This window comes from Haemaphysalis longicornis, unplaced genomic scaffold (genome assembly GCF_048455015.1).
Source record: "Haemaphysalis longicornis isolate Haplotype H1 unplaced genomic scaffold, Haemaphysalis longicornis Haplotype H1 scaffold_5, whole genome shotgun sequence".
In the NCBI taxonomy this organism is placed as follows: Eukaryota; Metazoa; Arthropoda; class Arachnida; order Ixodida; family Ixodidae; genus Haemaphysalis; species Haemaphysalis longicornis.
In genome coordinates, this window is record NW_027526385.1 from 68,740,249 (window position 1) to 68,764,992 (window position 24,744).

General features: G+C 47.4%; 1 protein-coding gene across 2 annotated transcripts in view; it reads right to left on the reverse strand.

Moving 5' to 3' along the window:
* Positions 1-17,943, reverse strand: part of LOC144138391 (somatostatin receptor type 2-like) — a 217,463-nt gene extending 199,520 nt beyond the window's left edge. For both annotated transcript variants that reach the window (XM_077670653.1, XM_077670652.1), the window contains exon 1: positions 16,344-17,943. In XM_077670653.1, the coding sequence (XP_077526779.1) occupies positions 16,344-17,456 (1,113 nt within the window). In that variant the 5' untranslated portion in view covers positions 17,457-17,943. The remainder of the gene's footprint in view (positions 1-16,343) is intronic.
* Between the last annotated feature and the right edge of the window lie 6,801 nt (positions 17,944-24,744).

Sequence of the window (24,744 nt, forward strand, 5' to 3'; positions counted from 1 at the left end):
GCTGTTTCGACAGATTTCACACTGGGTAGAATTTGGTTTACTTTTTTCACCTGCCGTCCCTTTTATTTTATTTCATTTCATTTCATTTTACTACCTTAAAGGTCCTCGGAGGTGCATTACATAAGGGGTAAGGTTAAAAAAAACATACGAAAAAGCTGTGAGTAAGCTTGTTAGATGGCTCGTGACTTTCTGCATAAATGTTGTTGGACGAGTGAGTACTGCAATCTGGTGAGGGAGGTCATTGCAGCCTTTTGCTTTCTCCCTGTGCCGTAGTTACGGGTAGCAAACCGGGTGCTACATCTTGTTAACCTCTCGATCTTTCGGTTCTTTTTTAACTACACGAAAGGGCTGTTGCGCAACAAAGTCGCTCTTTGCGTTTCTCCGGTCCACTGGTCTCGACAGCGCGCTGTAAGCACTCGGCCAAACGACCGTTTCTCCTAATTCTCTGTGCGTGGGTTTTGTATGTGTGTGTGTGTTCGAAGTCGGGCGGCCAGTCATTCCCGCCAGGTCATTAAAAGCTCTCTCTCTCTCTCTCTCTCTCTCTATCTCTCTCTCTGTTCTCTCTCTCTCTGTCTCTCTCTTTCTTTCTCTCTCTTGCTACAACTAGGCTCATTTTTTTCTTTTTGTTTAACACGAAAGTGTTTTATTCCGGGATTCAGGAAGATTTCACTTACGTCATATCCGTCATGGAAATGACGCCAATACAACGAAGCCAACAGCCTGTAAAGGGTGCACCCCTGCACACAGGGTCTACTTGCGGGGAAGCAGCATTTAGCACTACAGCGTACGTTATCATAAGGTTGTTCGTTTTCGGGTTTTACATTTTAACACGAAATTGTTTTATGCCAGGATACGCCCAGATTTTACTGACGTCATATCCGTCATGGAAATGACGTCCGTACACCTTTGCCGAAGCGACCCGCCAGCAGGACGTCGCTCGCCAAGCACACCCACAAGACAGTCGCCGACCCGCAAATCATGCTCAGCTGTAGATTTCGCCGCACATTTCACTTTCGTGTTTTACCGATTCCTATGCCAGAGGAATCAACCACAGTCTTTTTTCAAATTGCGGGGGTTTAATTCGCGCTTAAGCTACACCCGGTGTAGTGGTGCGAGCCCTAGTGTGAAGCTGCACAAAATTTCAGGCCTCCTGAGGACCTTCATCATGCGCGCCAATGCCGGCAGACAAGCATTGCCGCTTTTCCCCTGCGTCAGAAAAATGGCCGTCGCGGGAGGGATCTAACCCGCGTCTTTGGAACAAGGCTTGGAAGGCTCTGTCAGATACATGTTTATTTAATGCCGTTATCGTTAATGGGCTTATAGCTGCTCCTCGGAATGTCACTCATGAAGCGTCATGGGCTTGTTTATCGTTATTCGTGGTTATTTACAGTAGCAAAAAAATGTCTAAGTTCGAGTGACGCTGGTTAGCAAGAAAATGAGATCCACTTTTTACGTCTGTTGGTAAGATATTTGCAGTTAGGCGACAAATGGAAACTTCCAAGGTTCTTTTTACATCAGTACTATTTGGGCAATAAACATATCCCAAATGACGACAAACTCCAAAGTGTTCTGTAAATTTCTGGATTAGTAGTCCTTGATAATGAAATTCCAGGTGGGTTTTAAACCTTCCCCGGCCCCTTCGTTCGCCTCATCATTTCAGTCATTGAGGTTAGTGGAAAAAGTTATTGAGAGAGTCAGCAACTAATGTTTTTTTTCTTTTTTCGCTACATCCAATTCCTAGCCCATGAAATATTTCTTACCTACGTATTTGCAATGAGTAGATCAGGACCGCCCAAAAATATATGCATACGCGGAAATTCAAGTTTGTTTTCGGGGATGTTTCCAGAACCGGCTGACATTTACTGACCCGAAGTTGCCGGTGCTTTTAGTATTGTGGGCGCGAACCAAATATTTGGAGTGTTCGGGGTGCGTAGAGTACTGCAAGCGGTGACCTTAAGCGCAACAAAACAGCGCAAATGACATTGGCCGCACTGCACGCTGTTCGGAGAAGTTGAAGCGAGCGCGCACTGTTTTTCAACGTTTACGCGCCAGCCTGCAAAACTTCATGCTTACGCAAAAAAGAAGAAGAAACCTCTCTCCTGCGTCAAAATATGAATGCCACGGGTGCGTCAGTCTGTATGTATGTATGGATAGATAGATGTTGTGTATATATATATATATATATATATATATATATAGTCTGAAAATATAAAAACTCACACAGAGCGCGAAAAAAATAAGGTTAGTAGAGACAGAGACAAACGAGAAAGACGTAGAAAATAAAAATAAGTTTACTGACGTTTCAGGGAGAGGACTCCGTTTCGTCAGAGTACCAAGAAAGGGAGTCCTCTCCCTGAAACGTCAGTAAACTTATTTTTATTTTCTACGTCTTTCTCGTTTGTCTCTGTCTCTACTAACCTTATATATATATATATATATATATATATATATATATATATATATATATATATATATATATATATATATATATATATATATATATATATATATATATATATATATATATCTATATATATATATATATATATATATATATATATATATATATATATATATATATATATATATATATATATATGCTTCTATGCAACGTCGATGGCGTGAAGACTTCTTGTTCTGAGGTGTTCTTTTACATCATATCTTAAATGACGACAAGAGCCAAAGTTTGTGTGTAAATAACATTAACAAATAAATAAAAGATTGATAAGTACTATTTTTTCTGAGCGATTGGTTTCGCATTGGAGTTTGCTAGCGGTTTTTGTACTGAGTAAACGTTATTTTCTGACCCCCGAAAGGATGCGGCTAGCTCTGATCGGTGTCCTTGTTTTGCGCTTGTGAAGTTTAGCGCACGAGTAGTAAATATTTTATACTTCTCCTATAGCAATAATTGCGAAAAAAAAGGCACATACTATACATAGCAGGACGCGCTGGCGCAGTGACGCATCGCTACAACAGTGCTTAACAGGTCTCCGTTATTCGCAGAGCAAAACAAAAGAAATACAACCGTCAGACGGTTGAGAGGCTGCATTTCGAAACCTTCGCAGCGTTCCGGCTACTCATGGCACGCGCCTCGTTATCGCGGCGCCCATTACAACGTAGCGCTTTGAGCACCCTTTCATCCTCTTAGCGCACAGCGACTGGCATTGAGTAATGCGCAAGCAGTGCGCTAAAAGCGGTCGCCGCGTGAGCCCACGTTATCGACGTTATCGGGGCACGTTAAAAGGTACCACGCTCAACTAATTACATCGGTTCGTCAAGCTGCCTGATTCATGAGCACAGCCCAATTACTAACAACTATTTTACGCGGTAGGTACAAACCGCAGGTGGTCGAAAAAAAATGCGCGTAACCACATGTTTCTTTGTCTATATTCCTGTTAATGCGAAACTTTAGTGCTCTCACTGACCGCGTCTGTAATGCGATAACGCGGAAGTGAAAGAAAAAGTCATGCACCCCTCCGTCAAACGACGACGATGATTTAACGCGAACCTTTCCCGTGGCGCATTCTTTGGTGTCGTCTGAGTTTTCCCAACTTATTCGACCATGCAGAGATGGAAAGTTTTTAAGACACTGAGTCAGCCAAGTAGGGTTCACGGGTCATAACAATATGACATTATGTGTGATATACTGTAGAAATGTCAAAGCAGGCAATAAAAAAAAAGAGAGATGGAGCAATCGGACAGACTCCGGTTTCATAACGCGAGAGACACAGGTTCGATTCCGGCCACGGGAAGCGGATTTTTTTTTTTCCACTTCAGCCACGATCCTTCATCATCATCGTCAGAGAAAGTTGGCTTTCCTGCAGGACGTTTATGAGTTGCACACGCCATCAGTGAGGACACAAAAGCTTGGCTTTAAAAAAATTGGGCCCATCTCTCCGCGAGGGGGACTCGAGTAAATGCGTCGCATAGGGGGTGGGTGTACTGCGTTAACGTTTAGTGTTTTGGGACTTGGTGGTAGTGAATGCCTTGTATCAGCAGCTTGTTGACGTAGTTTGAATGAGTCAAGGATATAAGGCGCGTTTGTAGCCTCCCATTCCGTGTCGGCTTTGTGGCGCAGTGGGTAGAGCACCATGTACATTGCGTTCCGCCCGCAGGGTCGAGGGATCGAAACCAGGCGCCGGTTAGTATTTTTTTTTTACATAGTGTAGGGGGAGGGGTGCGGACTACGACTACGGACGTCAACGCGGGTGACATCGTGAGTTACTCAAATGCTCTGCATTTAAAATGCTTCCAGTGGCTTTCGCGTTATGAAGCCGGCGTCTATCCGATTGCTCTATTTCGACATGGCCGAAACTCGTTCGAAACTCAGACGACAACCAAAGAGTCCGTAAAGAGAAAGCTTCGCGTTCAACCATCGTCGTTGTTTAACGGAGGGATGCATGATTCTTTAATGTGCACTGTTTGTCTCAGCCATGAATTCGCAGGAACTAGTTTGGCTCTCACTTCGAACCTAAAGGTGTTCGTGGTGCTCTTACTCTGGTCTGTAGTGTGCTGTGATGTTCTGTGCTGTTCTGTTAGGTTCTAGGTGTCCTAGGTGTCCCACTTTGGTGGCCTCAAAACGGACGGGAATGCTGTTATAAGGATTACGGCACGCTAGAGTTCAGACGTGTCGCGTCCTAACTCCCCTCCGTTGTCGCTACCCTACCATAAACCGTGTTTACTCAAACCAGTGCACATGGCCAGCGGCCACTTCGAAAAAAATGCGGTCGACCTATTTGTAACGTTATCAAAGAGTGTGCATGAACCCCGCCAATGTAAGGCCCGATGAGGGGTGGCGTGTCTTCGGTATTTAATGAAAGAATGTGAAGAAATATGACAGACAGACGGTAAAAGAAAAACACCTTTTAGTGAAAGAGGAGAGAAGGTTCAGTATTTCATCACAAATCTGTCTCACAAACGGAAAAGATGGCTTCTGCCTGATTTTTTAATACGGAGCTTCCAACGCCTCACTGCTGGCTACCATCCCGTCACCAAAACGAACTGTAGGAAAGCCAACTTTACTCAATGAGTTTTACAAAACGATGATGATGGTAAGCGAAGGCACATCAAGCGCCTCAAGAAAAAAAAAACGCTTCCGGTTGTCGGAATTGAAATGCAGTCCCTCGCGTTTGAAGACGATATCTATCCGATTTCGCTATTCCGACAAGGTCGGACCAGATTGGATTTAAAGTCAAGCCAAGTCAAAGCCGCAACGATCACAGTCAAAGCCGCAACGATCAAAATCCAAATCGTCAATGATCAAAATCCAAACCCCAACAGCGCCAAGTTCAGCCCATCGACGATCCAAGTCCACAGTCCTAATGACAGCGAGTTGCTGCCGAGAAAGCTGTCGAGATTGTTGAGAACTCTGAGCGTTTCAATAATTGTCGTTAAACGAAGCGGCGTTTGATTTTTTTTAATCACAGCGCGTTACATGGGGTCAAGGCTCCTTACACAGAAGGTTCCCAGACATATCCTGCCTCTACGTCGACGAAAGCTGCAAGCATTGTGCCGTGTTCTCGACAAAAAATTTTCCGCCGTCGCAACATGTCGTTTTATTTTTTTCTTCTTATAGCCAGGTGCAGAGCGGTCAGCATAACAACATTGTCGGGATAGCACCCGAAGTACAGCAGATGTGAAAACACTTGCAGGGGCGCGAAAAAACAGCTTTTTCCATTCATCGAGCTGTACATTACAAATGTATATTGCATATATATATATATATATATATATATATATATATATATATATATATATATATATATATATACAGTCGAACACGGATATATCGAACTCCAAGGGGATCGCGAAATAGTTCGATAATGAAAAATTCGATATAAAAATATGGGCTCTGAGACCTCGCCTATGGCGGACGATCACTTACCGATCGTCGCATTCAAGAATGACAACTAATTCCGCACTCACGACACAACGGGACGCTTTATTTCCGTGAAAAAAAAATCGCTGATTTTGGCCTGCTTCTTCGTCCTGGAAATGAAATTAAAGACGCTAGTCTCGATCTTCTCGAGGCTGCACAACTAGAAAATTCCAGCAGTACGCTGCGCCTTCGCACACCATGCACAACACGCACGCAAAAGAGCAGCGCGCACGTACCACAAGAACTTTAGAGGTAACAATTCCAAGGCTCTCTGAACGGACTCCAACAAAGCGCTCGCGATGGTCATCTCCGAGAGAAACAGTTATCTCCGAAAGGTGCGGGACAACTCGCCAAACAGCAGCAACAGCAGCAAAATGCAAAAGAAGGAAGATGCCGTCAGCGCCTTCGTTCCCTCTTCCTTTCCCGAGACGTCATCGGGGGAAGACAGACCCAGAGAGAGAGAGAAAAAAACTATATTTCGGCAAGCCGGGAACGTACGCAGCCGAAAAAAAAAAAAAAAGGACGTGCGCAGTCGGGGCATCCCTACCTCGCACTGTCACATTTTCTGAGCGTTCGGGCTTGTGTGCCTAGAGAGATTTAGCATACCGGGCTCCATCTGCTAACGCTACGGCGGCCGGTAGCGGGGCCCGACTGGGTAAGCGCAAATTCGTTCCGGTAGGGGGATTAGTTCCGCGAGCCAGTCTTCGCCATGCCCGCGCATTCCTCCACATCCTTATCAACCTCAATCGGGGGTGCAGCGACCGCCGAAGAGCACCTTCCAGCTCGCGCGGCGTTCGATATACCCAATCTCGGGGAAAATACGGTTTGATATAAACGTACGAATTCCTATACTTTTACACAGAATTTTCAAGGGGACAATTTATGAGTTCGATATAGACAATAATTCGATATACCCGTGTTCGATATATCCGTGTTCGACTGTATATATATATATATATATATATATATATATATATATATATATATATATATGTGTGTGTGTGTGTGTGTGTGTGTGTGTGTGTGTGTGTGTGTGTGTGTGTGTGTGTGTGTGTGTGTGTGTGTACAAATATAGTATATTAGCAGACAGAGACACACGAGAAAAACACTAAAAATATAAAAGTTACTCTGAAGGAAGGGAGTCCTCTTCCGGAAACGTCAGGACACTTTTACTTTCTTACGTTTTTCTCGTATGTCTCTACCTTTACTTACTTTTTTTTCTCGTGCTCTTTATGCTTTTTTTTGTTTCCAAACTATATATATATATATATATATATATATATATATATATATATATATATATATATATATATATATATATATATATATATATATATATATATATATCGAGAGAGAGAGAGAGAGAGAGAGAGACGTAGGCACGCGCTACAAACACAAAAGCTTCATTCCACAAAATACCGGGTTATAAGGTATACAATAAGCAAAAAAGAACAAAGGAACATTCCGCAACAAGAATAGCGGTATGGCCGGACCAAGTACACACTGAGGCTCGAGTGCAAGCAGTTTTTTTCCCCTCCATTTCGAAATAGAGCCGGGCCGGTGTTCTGCGTCCACGCCAGCCGGGCAGTTTTACGAGAGCTCGTTCCTTTTCCGCCGCCCTCAGCACATCCACGGCCAGCGCGCCACCACGTAGCTGTATAAAGCCGCCGTCCGGGCCCTTGTGTCAAGTGCGCAGGAAACAAAGTTTTCCTCGACCATCCACTAGGAACAAAAAAAAACGCGTCCTCTCTGAGGACAAGCGCAGCGTAGACACACTTTTCTTACCAACCTGGTCACGTTCGGTCCACGTGAAGAAGGGCCTCCGTCCCTATACCGGAGGAAACAATATTGGCCGTTGAACAAATCGACCGACGGCAATGTGTGACTGTGTCTGAGTGGATTGGCAATTATTCCCTATGCGAAACGGTAGGCGCGCTCCAATATCAGAGACATTTCGAACGTCTCGGACATTGTGAAGGTACTCGAAGCATCGAGCGAGGGGGTTCGAGTTGAGATTCTTTTTCAGACCACAATTCTTTCGGACTGACTAAGATTATTGCGGCATTTTCGCAACGTGTGCCGCCTCTATACGCCTACGTGCGTAGCAGAATCCCCGGAGGAGGTTCGTGGGTATCGGCTTCGATGGTCGCGCAAGACGAAACTTATCGCGCACGGGTATACTCTACTTAAACGGCAGTTTCGTCATCATATTTTCGGGGGTCATTGTATGGCGCACCGAAACTGCGCTTCAAATGGAGTACTCGAAACTTTGTTATCTGTTCTGTCATTTTTGGGTGACCGTATAGTAGCTGTTCTCAGTAGATTGTTTCGTATTGCCAAACTATACGTAACTGCGGCAAATCAATACGGGCTTTGAACAAATGTGACCCGCCACCCCTGTCGATTTATATATATATATAGGAAACAAAAACACCTGAACATAAATACCCCAGAAAGTGGAGGCTAAAGTAGCCCCGCCGGTAGCGTAGTGGTTATCGCACCAGACCGGTATTCTGGAGGTCGTGGGTTCGGATCCCACCTGGCGGGCATTTTTTCTCCCCTTTCTTATTTTCCAAATTCTTTATCTTGAGCTACCACATCCTCCCCTTTGCTTTCCGAGGTCTTCTTGACTGCCAATTCTTATTTCTGTCCTATTTTCAACGAGCCCCTCATTTTCTATTCTGATTCGCTTCATACATAGCGAGGGCCTCTGTTCTGGCAGTCTTGGTGCCATAGGGAGCTTAAGAGGGTTCAACGCTGGTCGACCACTCTCGATATGGCGTAGACGCTCGAGTCACGGCCCGGGGGTTAAAAAGAAGGTCCCCTTCAGCCCGAGTAGTCCGAGTGGCGGTGGCTACCACCCCCAACCGCAGGAAACAAAAACACCTGAACATAAATACCCCAGAAAGTGGAGGCTAAAGTAGCCCCGTCGGTAGCGTAGTGGTTATCGCATCAGACCGGTATTCTGTAGGTCGTGGGCTCGGATCCCGCCTGGCGGGCATTTTTTCTCCCCTTTCTTATTTTCCAAATTCTTTATCTTGAGCTACCACATCCTCCCCTTTGCTTTCCGAGGTCTTCTTGACTGCCAATTCTTATTTCTGGCTTATTTTCAACGAGCCCCTCATTTCCTATTCTGATTCGCTATATATATTGATATATATATATATATGTATATATATATATACATATATATATATATATATATATATATATATATATATATATATATATATATATATATATATATATATATATATATATATATATATATATATATATGTATATATATATATATATATATATATATATATATATATATATATATATATATATATATAAGGTTAGTAGAGACAGAGACAAACGAGAAAGACGTAGAAAATAAAAATAAGTTTACTGACGTTTCAGGGAGAGGACTCCCTTTCTTATTTTGATTTTCTACGTCTTTCTCGTTTGTCTCTGTTTCTACTAACCTTATTTTATTTCGCGCTCTGTGTGAGTTTTTATCTTTTCAGTCTATATATATATATATATATATATATATATATATATATATATATATATATATATATATATATCGAGAGTACTTGTTTTAGATCCGACTTCATATATACGCGAAAGACCTCCTTTTCGCGCATTTCGCAATTGGCCGTGATTTATATCGCCGTGAGTTATACCGTGAGATATATCGCCGCGCCGAGAACTAGTATATGCCACGTAGCCAAGGACGACGCAGGTTTCTTCGTGAAACAAAAATTTGTTGGAGCAAACTTGTGCCCCGCTAAGAACTCAAAGATTACACAAGCCGTGATGACGAAGCAGTCAACAACGTGACATGCACAGGCGGGTGTCGGAGAATCGAATGCCGCGGTGTTTAGCTTGCCAGCATTTATCTTTCGGCGTTAAAGGAGCCATGAAGAGAAAATACAACTTTGTTTAATTTGAAAGAACTAGGATTCAGTATCTCACTCAGCTCCATTACAGCCACAAAAGATGTTTTTTAACGAAAAAAAAGCAAGAAGTATTTAAAAACTTGCAAATTTCGCGCCGCAGTGACGTGTTATGAGCAAGAATGACGACATACGGGCCAACAATAAAACATAATTTTCAGTGCGTCAGCTGCACGTTAGCATTCAAGTGATGCGGTCAAATGGATCTAGAGGCAACATTACAGACGTCCAGCCGTGTGTCGTCACGACAAGTCAGTTAGGCGGCCGCCAATCGCACAAACAAGGTTCTGTGACGTCACAGAAAAGTTGCGGGAAATTGGCTAGGGGGTCGCCACGGCTTCACACGTTTTCTTTAATATCTCCGTTATTTGTTCGAAGATTGCGATGATATTGGCATCATTGTTATCGGGACTAAGCAGTCTTTCTAATAAACCTAACTTGTATTTTGTCTTCATGGCTCCTTTAAGCCTTCGGGAACCATCGGATCAGGTCTAGAACGTTGGCGATCACAGACGAACATTCTATTCTAGTGACTGCAGGTGATACACTCTTCCTACCAAATAAGATAGACTGCGCGGCTACAAAAGAGAGAGAGACGGAAACGCGTGCTTCACTTCTAACTTTTGTATAAGACAGGTGGGCACGGGCAGACGCTGGCAACAAAACGCATAAGTAAAGGAAACAGAACGTGTAGTTCGCGGCAATATTAGGGCACCTGCTTATTTTCAGTCTCAGCTCCCGGGCGATCAGAAATACGCCTTCCAGCATAATGGCGAATTTCTATAAACAGAGTTTTAGATAGTCAGTGACGCAGTCATATGGATACTTATTTCACACTCCATGTTTAGAAGTATATATAGAAACTTTGGCTGATTCCTCTCTCATAGGAATCGGTAAAACACGAAAGTGTAATGTGAGGCGAAATCTGCAGCTGAACATGATTTGCGGGTCAGCGGCTGTCTTGCGGGTGTGCTTGGAGAGCGACGTCCTGCTGGCAGGTCCCTTCGGAAAACATGTACTGGCGTCATTTCCGTGACGGATATGACGTCAGTGAAATCTTGGTGTATCCCGGCATAAAACACTTTCGTGTTAAAATATAAGAGCCGAAAACGAACAACCCTAAGTATAACGTATTTAGTACTGAAGGTTGCTTCCCCGTAAGAAGACCCTGTGGAGAAAGGGACGAGCCGCCGAGACCCGTTCTGATGAGTGCTTTAATGGAACATAACACTGATGATGATTATGATGGGCACGAGGAGGTCGAGGCGTCATCTTTTTCTACATCCTCCCCCGCGCGAAGTTGGTTACAAGTTTATGTGTTTAGAGTCCATGTCACAGAAGCAGTCCAGGTGGCGCGCAAACCTCATTCATGCCCGTAGAATCAAGCAGTGCCGGGCATCGCCGCTTCTGCTTCCACCGATGATAACTGTGCTTCTTACGACGACGAAGCGTAGAACTGTTGCCTAGGTGAGCAGCCGCCGAACCTTTCACGTAGACGAGAGTCTTCGAACCGACGAATTCACTAGTGCTTGTCGATGCAGGGGTGCACACTTTACAGGCCGCTTGCTTCGTTGTACTGGCGTCATTTCCGTGACGATTATGACGTAAGCGAAATCTGTGTGTATCCCGGAATAAAGCCCGTACGTGTTAAAATTTGTCCGCCTCCCGTCGCCTTTTTTTGCTTCGCGAGGTCCAGTTCAACAAGCGCAAACCCTGCGCTCGAGTTCATCTTCACGTCGGTAGTCCGTCACTTGTTCAATGCGCGTACTCTTTATTCTAATAGGCTAAACGGTCATCGTTTTTCGAACGCAGACGAGCAAATATTACGAAAGTGGACTAGTCGTTGGAAACTAATTTCCGAACCCTTTCCTTTTCGTTTCACCCCGGCTCCAACTAACAAATGTTAGGTTCCCAAGTCTATGCGAAAATTTCCGTTCCCGTTTATCTCGCGAAATGATGAGTGAGAGCGAAATATTGAGCCGGCGAGGGAAAAGTCGTTCACTCGACGTCGAGTGGAGAAGAACTGGAGTTGGGTACGGGAGCCTCATACCTTTGACTGACCGCCGCTAATTAGAGGAAGAAATAAAAAACAACGTAATTTAATTTAATATCCAGCGTCAGAATTTTGGTACATTTAGAGGAAATGTAGAGGGGCGATTGGTCTAAGTGCCTCCCGGTCCTTTCCTCGGGCAGCGTTTGCGATTCCTACACACGCCCTGATCGATCGTAATGAATGAAGAGTGGGGGACTGCCGAGCGGCGCTGTCGCTGACTGATGAGTTAATTAGTTATTATCGATTAAGCCAGCGGCAAAACGAACGGCTCGACGCTTCAGCGCTCGGCCGTCGACGGGTGACGACTCAGCAAACGCTGCTTCGTATGCATACGGGTGTGATTCACCGGTAAACACGCCAGCTTTCCGAAGCCGTATACCTTACCCGTTCTTGAATGGATTTCTGCGTGGTTTTCATTAATCTGTGCTCCCTATGCGAGGGCAGAAATGCAACGAAAGCGTATCTTTGTGAAGCAAGCTGACGGTCTATTTGGTCTGATTCATCAGAAGGGAAGGACCTGACAACGAAACGGTGCTAACACGACACAGCGCTTTGTGCTCTGTCTTTTATGTCTGTCCGTCCCTTTGTTGGCGAATTTTCTCGTAATATTTACGTAACCCCTTCATCCTTAAACCAGAGCTGTAAACTTTCGCTATAAGGGCGTCCTCGAGGCAGAAAAACTGAAAAACTGAATTCGTTTTTAGCAATATTTGGCTAAAAGTAAAGACGATGTGCTCGGTGTATACGGTGTAGTGGAGACGATAAAACACTTCCAATAGAGATACATTTCACGGAAAGCGACTTCGCTATAACGACGTTTTACTGCATTTGTTGTCAACCAGTCATAAAGCGACTTTAAATGCTCTGTAACGGAGATTCCTCGAATCGACGTTTAAAACAAAACAAAAGTTTTTTAAGAGTCCTCAAAATGTTATGCAGTTGGAATAATAATAGATTTCGAATTTATTAAACGTTTGTTGTGAAATATGGTCATCAGCACCAACATTGACAAAACCCGTTACATTTTTAGCTTTGAAGACAATACGCGTTATATTGCTCTTGACACCGTCTCCAACAGGATAAATGCGTGATGGAAGGGCTATGTTAGCGTTGCTTTTTCTGGGATGGTGCAAAAAAAGAAGCGTCAAAATCCGCGCACATTTGTTTTTTGCAATAAATTAGACACGCTTGCAGCACGTCACATGGACGTTCATTAAGCGATTTTCTCTTTATAACACCACCGTAATTCATCACGACAAATGAACGAGCGAGTGAGTGAGTGAGGGACTGAGAAAGTGACCCAGTGAGTGAGTTACTGAGTGAGGGAGTGAACGAGTGAGTGAGTGAGTGAGCGAATGAGTGAGTGAGCGAATGAGTGAGTGAGTGAGTGAGTGAGTGAGTGAGTGAGTGAGTGAGTGAGTGAGTGAGTGAGTGAGTGAGTGAGTGAGTGAGTGAGTGAGTGAGTGAGTGAGTGAGTGAGTGAGTGAGTGAGTGAGTGAGTGAGTGAGTGAGTGAGAGCGTGAGGGAGTGACTGACTGAGAGAGTGAGCGAGTGAGTGAGTGAGTGGGATTACGTCCGTGAAACTGACCCGTGCACCTACGTATAATCCTCACTACACTCACACAAACTAAAACAGCTGAATCCTCGTGCGCAAAAATCGCAGAAAGCGCTGCACCATAAGGGCATAGAGCTCCATACAATAACGCCCAGAAACCACTCCGGCGCTGCGATCTCGCGTCGCGCTGGGGGAGATTAGTGTCCCGAAATGGACATTTTGACTCATTGCGGGATGTGTAGGGATTGGTCCTTGTTGGCTTACGGTAAGTAGTACGGATTGGAACGTAGAGCCAGCTTCGTTTTCGTCATAGTCTTGCATGAACGTCTTTGTGAGTGTCGGCTTTGCACTCAATGTCGCACGCGCGACGGCACTGCTGCGAGAGGGGAAGAGGAGGGGGGGGGTGGAGGGGGGGGGGGGGAGGGGACTGTGCGCTAACAAACGCAGCGGGTCGAGTGAGCGGTTATAGATTCACTGCTGACAGAACGAGCAAAGGACAGAGTTAAACGGAACTATAACAGCCGGGCGTGAATAGGGCAAAAGGCGACGCTGTATCTGGCAGATATATATGGTGTGACAGACGATGTATATTTATGGCAGGCGGTAGGAGTCGTGTATTGTGAAACACCCACACGCAGTTTTTGAGGTCATTGACATATTTTATTTCAATAGAAATTTTTGTTATGATTCAAAATAACAACGCCGGGATACATTCAGCAAATAATTCGCAAGAAGTGTTCTTCGTTCAGCTGTGTTTGGCAGCAAACGGTAGACGTATACTCCGCACATATTCGCTGCATCTAGACGCGCTGTTTGATTTCGTACAACACCCGTTTCCAGCGACTAGTTTTGATGTGCGCAGTGTAATTTGTCAACAGAGAATCGTTTATTTAACATTTTCCTTGCCAAAAAAAAAAAGCATTTTGCGCATTCAAGGCAACGTTTCGAGCCGAAACAATCCGGATCCACCACTGCCCATTCATTGTTCTTGTCCAAGCGTAAGCGCTGTGTCGAAGTTCCCGTTGACGTCAGCCTCAGATTCCTGTCTAGCCATTACAGTCGGCTCCCGTTATTACGAAGATTTCGGGGACAGCAAAAAACCTCGAATTAACCAGACTTCCAATTTACCAAAGAGCGTAATAACAGCATTGTTATTGATCTTCAAAACGGCTGCCTTCTTGATTTTGTTAGAATCTCGACTTTCGTCCTCAAGTCGACCGTACGACACGGGTTGCCATGATAGTTGAGACTTATTTCTTAAATCGAAGCTTGAAGAGCCCGCCCCGCAAAGTGATCGCACGGCACTGCGTGCTACAAAACAACAAAAAAAGGTTGAGAATCTCGAAAGAGGTAGGTGCCTACGCTGGCGCGACTTCAACTCACCGTCCGTTTAGCGAACTGCACGCTGCCTCAGATGCGGTGGCGCCGACGTCGGCACAGAACACGCCGCTGTTTTTGCGCTTGAAAATTTTGAATTTTGTCGAAAAAGGACGGTCACCCTGATGCTCCTGATTTGAAATAACCTTCAACGAACAGAAATAATGGGTTTTAGCTTCAAATTACCGAACGATTTCTTCCACTCGAGTGCGCGTAAAATTGCCGGGACCAGCACACCACTTCCAGTTAACCGAACATTCGAATTAAGCGACCTAGAGATATCGAAAGCCGACTTCGTATGAAATTTTATGAACCAGGGTTCATCTGAACAACAACGGACGTCTCTTCAGCGCAAGCCCGACGTTTGACACAATATTGAAAATTTCAGCGCATATCCGACGGTGTAGACGGAACAATTCACGCCCAGTAGATAAGAACAGATAAATTCGGATAAATTGAGTGCACTTTCAACGGCAGCTGCTCATCGCTACTGGAAAAATCAAAGTGACCCATCTTTCGAAGAGTCGAAAATACCGCAAAATGCTTCTGAATAGGAAAAGTAAAGAAGCTCGAACACGTATTTTGTTTCTTTTCCTCTGTTTTTTTTTTTTTTTCCGCTGCAACCTGACCCGACTTTCTTTCCTTCCGAGACGAGGCCTTTGACCACAAACCAGGTGCGAACAATGGCAGACCGGTAAATCCGCGAGCTTTCCGACGCCGCACCGACACAACAATGCAATGGAGTACTTTGCAGCGGATACTGGCGCTGAACTTCGCAATCAATAATGAGAAATCGTTTTCAATAATACGCCGCCAGCAAAAACGCTTGTGGCATCGCGCTTTTTAATTGCTTTTCGGATCTGTCACGTTCGTTCCTTCACTATTTTCCTCGTAAACCAAACCGATAGAGTAGGTAGTGTCGATTAACAATCGGTAATATCGAATAATTTTGGTTTTACTTTTTTCCCATGATGACCCCCGTTTCCCAAAATATTATTTCTCGTACTTCCATGTCAGAGATGTACGCTGTGAGCGAGAAGTACTTATGTACTGGCCGTAATTATTAACCAATCGACTCTTTCTCACGCCCTCGTTAAGTTGTGTCCTTCGACTCTTAACTATGTGCGCGCTTTCGTTGGTCCCTTAGCTTGCTTATAGCTAATTACTCCAGCGAATCAGAGCCATTTACGATTTTGTAACGAAGCTCCGCTTTCAAAAGTGCTTAATTAATAAATCCGTTCCCAGATGTGCTACGAAGCATCACTTGCAACAACTTCTTAATTCCCATTGAGGACTGCTTAGCTGCTTTGGTGCGGGGTTTCGAGACAATCCGGGTCTCCTGGACATCGCCCCACAAGTCCGCCCACCTTTTTTTTTTCTTTTTTTCTTCGTGTTAATGTGGGATCGTGGGAATCAAAAAGCACCCCTTCCCTTCTATTATTTCTTGGCGTTCTGGTGCGAAATTTGGAAGAGCGCGAGTTTTGTGGTCGCGGAGGAAGCAGAAGAAGAGGGAGACGTGTGGTGCGTGCTCACCTTGCTGGCCCCGGCCTGGGTTCCCGGGCCTCCCGGCGCGGCCGAGGACCTCGGGAAGAGGCTGTCCTCCTGGGGCTGCTCCCTTCCCCTGCCGGAGCCGTGGGCGCCCGCGACCGCGGCGCAGGTGAAGGCCTTGGCGAAGGACTTCTTGAAGTTGTCGCTGAGGAAGGCGTAGAGGATGGGGTTGACGGCCGAGTTGGCGTACGAGAGTAGCTGCGAGAGCAGGAACACGGTGACGGTGAGGGCGGTGGCCTGCGCGGCGCCCAGGATGTACAGCTGTCCGGCCCAGTAGGGCAGCCAGCAGATGACGTAGACGGTGATGACGGTCAGCACTAGGTAGGTGACCTTGCGGTGCTTCGCGCGGTGCCGCGAGCGCGGCCCGACGCGGCTCAGCCGCAGGATCACGAGTACGTAGAAGAGCAGGATCAGCAGCAGCGGGATGGCGAAGCCCAGCGTGAACGAGTAGAGCGTGAAGGCCGCCTGGCCGTTCATCACCGCCGACTCGGGCCACACGATGGTGCAGGACTTGACGGGGCCCGCGTCCACCACGCTGGCGTACATGTACACGGGCACCATGAGCAGCGCCGACACTGTCCACGCCGTCAGGCAGACGAACTTGGCGATGAAGGGCGTCCGGTAGCGCGGCGACGAGATGGGGTGGCACACGGCCACGTACCGGTCCGCCGACATCACCGTCAGCAGCAGGCTCGAGGTGAACTGGTTGATGGACGTGGTGGTCATGTACACCTTGCACATGGCCGCGCCGAAGGGCCAGTACTTGAACACCATGGTGGCGATGAAGAAGGGCAGACCCACCAGGAACATCTCGTCTGCAAGCGCCAGGTTGAAGATGTACATGTTGGTGACCGTCTGCATCTTGGAGAAGCGCAGCACCACGTAGATGACCAGCGAGTTGCCGCACAGGCCTACCAGGCACACGAGCCCGTACAGCAGCTTGGAGAACTCGACCACGAACTCCGGGTGGCTGGTGAAGAAGGGCTCTTCGGCCACGCTCACGGGCGCGCTGCAGTTGGGCGGCACCAGCGCGGACAGGGCCCGCGCGCTGGCCGCCGTGCCGTTGGCCGCCGCGCGGCACAGCGACGACTCGTTCATCTTCCAGCGGCCCGTCAGCGGACGGCCAACCACGCCCGGCGGTGGCGGCCCGCGCTCCGGCCCGGACCGGGCTCCGACAACGGGCCGCCGACTCCGGCCATCGATCGGGGGCCGTCAAGCGACCCGGCGGCCAACATGGCGGCAACCCGTGCCGGCGCGAAGAGCCCCAGTGCGCGCGCTTTTTACCGCTTCCCGCGCGACCGGCACACCGGCCGGCACCCGCGTCGTCCTCACCGGCCCGCCGTGTCCCTTGGGGAGGTCGCCGGAGCCGAGATCGCGCACGTCACGCACTTCTGGTCGAGAACAGCGTAGGAACGCGACGCCGCCTTGGAGAGCGCCCAGCGTGCGACGGTCAGCTGCTGCTGCTGCCGGCGGCGCGAAGCCGGGGAGCGCCCGGCGGGAGATGTTGCACTGCGTCCGCTAGGCGCGCGCGGCGGCTTGCGAGGAGACCGGGAGACACTCGGCGAAAAGCGCGCGCGCGCGGAAGACGCTCCTCTTCTGCGGCGCGGCGACGGGAGGTGCTTCTGAGCCGCGGTGAGGCGCCGCTGGCGCGGAGAGCAGGTGCCGCGCTCGGGGTCGCGCGGCCGTGGCTTCTCTCTCGGGGCTTTGAACCCCACCCGGTCTCTCGCCGCCGGCCGGCCGGCCGGGGTCCTCCTCCGAGCAGCCACAGGTTGCCTGGGAATGTGAGACGGGGCTGGCCCATCGCTAAGTTGCAGATCGCCCGGGGCGGGTTTGATGAACCTGGTGGGGTTCTGGATTACCCGGATGGTGGGCAGTTACCCGCCGTGGAGGCCGAGTGAACCGCTACACAAAGCAACAGAAGCTTACGGCATGATGCTCGCGTGAGATTACGAACAAAATAAAATATTCTTAAACCAACGAACGCTGTATTTTTGGTAAGAAATTTCGACTCAATTATGCCTCTTTTCTTTCGTTTTTTTTTTTTTTTTGCGGTGAATAGTGTTGACATGTATGCGCCTTGGTAGTAGTTCATTTGCAGCGAAACAAACATATACAAAATCAGTTTTTTTGGCGGACTGCTAGTAACTTACGAACCGGCAGACAAACTAAATTTTTCGCGCCCAGGAAACCCACAAAAAACTGTCTTGTCTTTTTCAAAATGTGTGCCATTTTCCTGGATACCGTGTCAACGGCAGCAGTATACAAAACAGCATTGCATTTGCCATAGCGTCTTGTTCACTGCTCGTGCCACCATTTGGGGAGGGGGGGGGGGTGACTAGTATAACACGAATACTTGACATCCGCTGTTTAAAATCACCCCTACACGAAAAAAAAAATTAGGTGCTCTCCGGGTACGAAGACCAAAAAGGCATGAAATGACCCACGGAATTGGAATCCGTACTCCTGACTTCGTTCAATACTAGCGCAGAATAGTGCCAATTTGCCAGGCACAAATTTGGCTGCAAAATAGGCGTTATATAAAGGTTTAGCAAACCTGCCTACATCGTCCAGTTTCAGCCTTACCAGCAGCTAAACTGTGCGTTCATTGACCAACGCATGCGCGGTTATACACCTTAAGGGTCCTTAAGGTCATCTTAAAGACCAAGATTTCACTATTTAGGACGGAATGTGAGCTTGCTAGCCTGTAGGGGGCAGTGATTGAGTGGTCTGACTTTTTTTTTTTTTTTCATTTTAGGAAGCAATTACCTAAACAGGAAAGCGTGTCTTGCTCAAGTAGTTCTCTGTTTTGGTTAAAAGTAAGCCGCAAACTCTGTATTTAAGGTGAATCTTCTTGACAACAATTGTTACGAAACATTTTAACTGCGAACTTTCGAGAAACCACAGCTTATAAGTTACGGCCGCTTGACCGAGGAACACTTATTTATTTTTATTTGCTTGTTACTTCTCAAGGCGCTAGCATTGCACAGATAACTGGGAAAGGGCAATCCCAAACATCAGTCAAGCACGGCTTCAAAAGTGTGTACACATTGGCTGCATGGCCACCAATGGGCAGGGCCGCAGGAGCCATGTGCTGAGACGAAGGCACCTATGGGACGTTACAGATGTTATGACGTCACAGTTGTGGTGGTGGCCGGTGTCAATCTACGTTCGTACGTTCGGTTGCCACCGTGCGTTATCGGCGTATTTTCAAGGTAATTTGCGGTGTGTGATGATAATTCTGCCAAGTTAAACCTTTCTTAAAAAAAAAAAACAGGGCAGGGACACGGATGAAAGAAAGGAAAAAGACAGTACAAGCGCTGACCTTATTTTAAAAAAAAACTATGAAATTTTAAGCTATGCTTAAAAACTACGACAAACCCGATAAAATGCATTCGCAAGGTCGACTTTGATAAAGGCCGCCTGGTCAGAAGAATTGTACGCGCACTTTAATGTGGAACGAGCAATGTGTATATTTGAACGCTTTTGCCATGAATACCGCAAATGTGGTGAGAACCTACTAAACTAATGATTAGAACATTTACGAATGCGCCGAACTGGGTAAGTTGGTGAATGGTCATGGTGAAAACAGCGCATAAAAGACGAAGACAGAGAAGGGAAAACACAAACACCAGCATAGTGATTAGAAGTTAAGAAGCGCCACGATAAAATGTTTGCAAGAGTTTTACAATCGGCATATTGCCAAAGGAGATTAGAGGATACTCTTTTACAGATCTCAGCTTGTCTTCACCTACAGTTTTGGGGATTGACACTGTCCCGAGCAAAAGGTTGGCGGCAAAATCATGCGGCTTTGAATACTGTTACGTGGCAGCAGAACAATTGTGAGCAAGCAAGACGAACAATGTATTTACAATGTATTTGCAAGGCAGCCTTTACCGACAGAACAAGCCCCCGTGTCACCCACTGCTTCGTCCTCGTCCGCAGAGGGAAAACACAGCTATATGAACCATTGTCCACTTGGCTGTTTAGTCCTAGCGACAAGTACGTCGCAGCGCGCAGTCGTTCATTCCTTCTCGTAACGCAGCCGCCGGGTCGAGGACGACTGTCCCGGTCGAGTCCGCGACAAATACAAAAGTGCGGTGACTGTGAGTGATGTGACCCATCATTCAGCGACAATCGAAGAAGGAAGAGAACGTTCATCTGACACGAATGACGTTGATGAGGGAGGGTGAACACTGGTCCCGGAGCAGCAGTGTATGCCTGAAGAAGGAGGAAACGTAGAAGGCCCTTGGAGACGCGCCAGAGAACTGGGCAAAGGAAACGACATCGTCGTATTGTCAGGCGACGACTGGTTATAGAGAGAAAACACCTTTAATAAAAAATGAAGAGGTCAGCCCTGTTAGTATTGGGACACGATGCTAGGGAATGGGGCTAGGGAATTGTTGACATTGGTGGGTCATAAGCTCCGGAGAGAAGGCTGGGGACTGGGGCTAGGGAATTGTTGACATCGGTGGGTCATAATCTCGGGACACAGAGCTGGGACACATAGGTTAGGGACACATGATACAAGCGGCTTGTAGTGATTGCGTCTAGAGCCGAGACGGTGGCGAAGCTGCAGGGCGACGATGAGGACGACGGCGCAACCCTCACCAGTTATGTCACGTTGCGGCAGAACAAGACCAATGAACCATGATTGATGGTGGACGACGTCTTTACAAGGCGACCATGACAGACCACGTACGCTTTGTCTGCGGAAGCACAGCGCAATGCGCTATAGTCCACTTCGTCGTGTACTCTTAGCAACAATAAGGGCGCAGTGCAGCTCCGAAACTCCGAAATACCGTAAAAACCCGCGTATAATACGAGTTTTTTTTTTTTCTAAATTTTACGATGTAAAATTTGTGCCTCGTATTATAGGTGGATCCCAAAGTTTAAGCCGAAAATTTGCACTTTCGGTTTCGGTTTCAGCGAAGGGTGCGCTTCTTGCGGTGGCGTTAGCTGGCTGCTACTTCTCTCAGCCGGCGCCATTTTGATTGTTTTGACCACGCGAAGGATCGGCACGTTCACCGCAAGTCTATCACGATGTCGGGTGCGCGACGGCAGTATTCGGCTGCAATTAAAACAAAAGTTATTTTATGTGCCGAGACCATCAGAAATTGCGCCACAGGACGGCAGTTTGGCGTCACCGAAGGCAGCATTCGCGGGTGGAGAAAGCAACTAGTGCTTGACTGGCCTGGAGCACTGTTGGGTGTTCATGTCAGTGCTCGTGTTGGACGCCTTTCGCTGCCACCTGGCCGATTCCATGAAGAAGTTGTTGCGCGAACCCCGCACCGAACTCATTGTCATTCCAGGAGGAATGACATCCCAGCTGTAACCGCTAGACGTTTGCATCAACAAGCCTTTCAAAGACTGCATCAGGTCCTGCTACCAAGAGTGGATGAAGTCAGGAGACCCGTAAGTGAGAGCTACCGGTTGGCTGACGCGGGCTTCTCCAGCGGTGCTTTGTGGCTGGATCCCGGATGCGTGGGCCAGCATCCCAGAGGAGCTCGTCAGTCGCTCTTTTAAGAAATTCGGCATCTCGAACGCCCTTGATGGCGCTGAGGACCACTTTCTGTGGGAAGACATTTACTACAAGGTGACTTCAGGAGACAGCGCCAGCGAACCTGACGATGACTGAACGGACGTCGGGAGACAGTGCCAGCGAAAACTGACAATGACTGAAAGGTAACTGCAGTGCAAATAAATGTTTTCTGTGCTATTTACCTCGCATTATATGCGGATTAAAAATTTTTTCTGATTTTTATGTCCCAGAATTACACCTCGTATTATACGCGGGTCCGTATTATACGCGGGTTTTTACGGTACTTCTGGTAGAACTCGCCCCTCAGGCAATCTGACCCAGCGGTCTTGTCTTTAACTTCCTCCAGTGCAATAGGACGGAAAACCATATATCGAACTCATTGTCTGTAAGCCCGGGTCGTGAGTCAGTGAGGAAACTAAATCTAAACTTTCTGTTGAGGCACTTGATAAACCAAATAACGTGTTGCAATTAACGTGGAAAGCACCGCAATTACAGCTTAATTCTTCGGTGTACTCAATAGCACTATAAACAGTTCTAATTATTTGCATTGCAAGCGCCGATTGGCGCTAATCACTAAGCGGACGGCGAGTGGGATAGCTATCCAACCCAATCCCACAGGAACCCAACTTATTTTCTTAATTTATTTGCTTTGTACCATTCGTGTTGTCGCCCGCGACGACGACTACGGTAACTTTCCGCGTCTGATGAGACACCTATGGCTTGCGCCTTAAGGCTGCAAGAAACGCTAAACAGCGTTCAACTGGAAATTAATGATTTCGCATTCACAATCGGTGAGAAGTGCCTTGGTTTCCTCCGAGTGTTTTTAATCTCGCCACCATTCCCTGCTTCCGCGCACTGTTTGCCCCGTGCTGCGAGCAATTAATAACAGGGGACAGATTGGCAACCCGCGTTGGCAACATCGTCGAACTTGGACGCACGGGTTCCGTCTTCCTAGAAAGGCCAACGAGGAAGTTGGAGTCGACCCCGTACACATTAGTTAGAGCGCAAGGCATCCCGACAAGCGTATAATAATCCGCCGTACCGTACATATTAGGTGGACGCCGTGGCCCGGGAGGGGATTTTCTCTCCGGAGATCACCACGTATACGACCGAAAGAACGCCGTCCCCTCCGCGTCTCATACCGCCGCCTCTGCCCCCTCGTGCGGTGGCGCCAAATCACGGTTTCAAGATCGTAAACCGGTGCTGCTGCCTTCGAAACAGCACGGTGCGGGCGGTGTGGACACGCTGGGAATCATAATTGGTCTGCGCTTTGAGCCGGGTGGGAAAGAGGTCAATTTGATTGATTGTAGGGTTTAACGCGCCGACGCAACGCAGGCGATGAGGCGCGCCGTAGTGGAGGGCTCCGGATTAATTTTGACCACCTGGGGATCTTTAACGCGCGCCGAAATCTCGTACACACGGGCGTTTTTGCTTTTCGCCTCCATCAGAAAAGCGGCCGCCGCGGCCGGGAATCGAACCCGCGACCTCGTGCTCAGCAGCGCAACGCCTTAGCCACTGAGCCACCGCGGCGGGTAAAGAGGTCAATTTTCGCGTTGACAAAGGCAATCGCTTCTAACCTGTGTCCATTCGCTCAATTTTTCTTTTCTTTTGCTTAACTTTATTTCGAGTTTTTTCCTTGCACTACATTGCGTGCCATTTTTATTTAACTTTTCTTTTCTCTCTATCGCTGCTTTCCCGATCTCTCACATTCACTTCACTGCATTGTAATCATCCCCATCTAGCGTAGCAAGCACTGCCGCTAGCAGAGCTGACCTCTCCGGCCCACATTAAAGAGTTCTCTCTCTCTCTCTCTCTCTCTCTAACCTGTGTGTGCGTGTGCGTGTGCGTGTGCGTGCGTGTGCGTGCGTGGATTGGTGTGAGTGTGTGTGCGTGCGTGCGTTCGCGCATGTGTATGTGTGCGCGTGTGTGTTATTAGAGAGTTTTAGCAGTCCGTCCGTTCCGTCGCGTACGTTGCTACCGGGTTCACCGGGACCCGTCTGGGCACTTGGGCATTCGTCGCGGTAGAGGGATTAGTTCCGCGGGCCTGCCTTCACCATGTCCGCGCCTCCTTGCCCTTCCACCTCGCCCTTCCGTGCGCGCGGGCGCAGACGGGTACCGGTAAAACCGGCAGCAACGTACGCGACGGAACGGACGGACTGCTAAAACTCTCTATTGTTTCCCTTGATCGTTTCCCTCTCCAAGTTGGCGTTTCTGGGATGAGACGCGCGGTGATGGTGCACTTTACCTGCAGGTTGTATTTTTATGTATATTGTTTTTTTGTTATTGATAATTTTTGTGTGACTGCTAATCAGTTGGATTATCGGGGCTGGTCGCACTATATATTCCTGCTTCTTAATAAGTGTTCCCAGTTGCTAGTAGCGCGTCGTCATGTGCATTTCGTCCTTTGTCAACGTCTTTTTTGCGCGGCTGTTTTCGCGATGAAGAAAAGGTACAGCTAAGGATGAGCTATCAAAGGGAAGCGAAACTTGAACTTCAAAAACTAGTAAAAGGGAAAACCAAACATGAGGTTGAACGATGGCTGTCAGGCATACGAACGTTAACAGCGCGCCTGAAAAAAAATCTCTAAGCAAAAAATGTGTTGCAACTAAGTGCGAACCCGGTTACGGAACGGCAACGCCAAGACATTCTAGAGAGCCGGCGCCAACGACAAAGAAAACCCCAAATAAAAAGTGTAGTATAGGAACCTTGGACGGTAAAAAACGCAAAGGTAAATGTATCCGAGAACACGGTCGCAGAATCGGACGAAATTCCAATAGAGCTTGTCAATCGATTGGGTCCAACGAGCCAAGGCACATTTGATTAGGGCCCTCCAGAGAGAGAAGTATT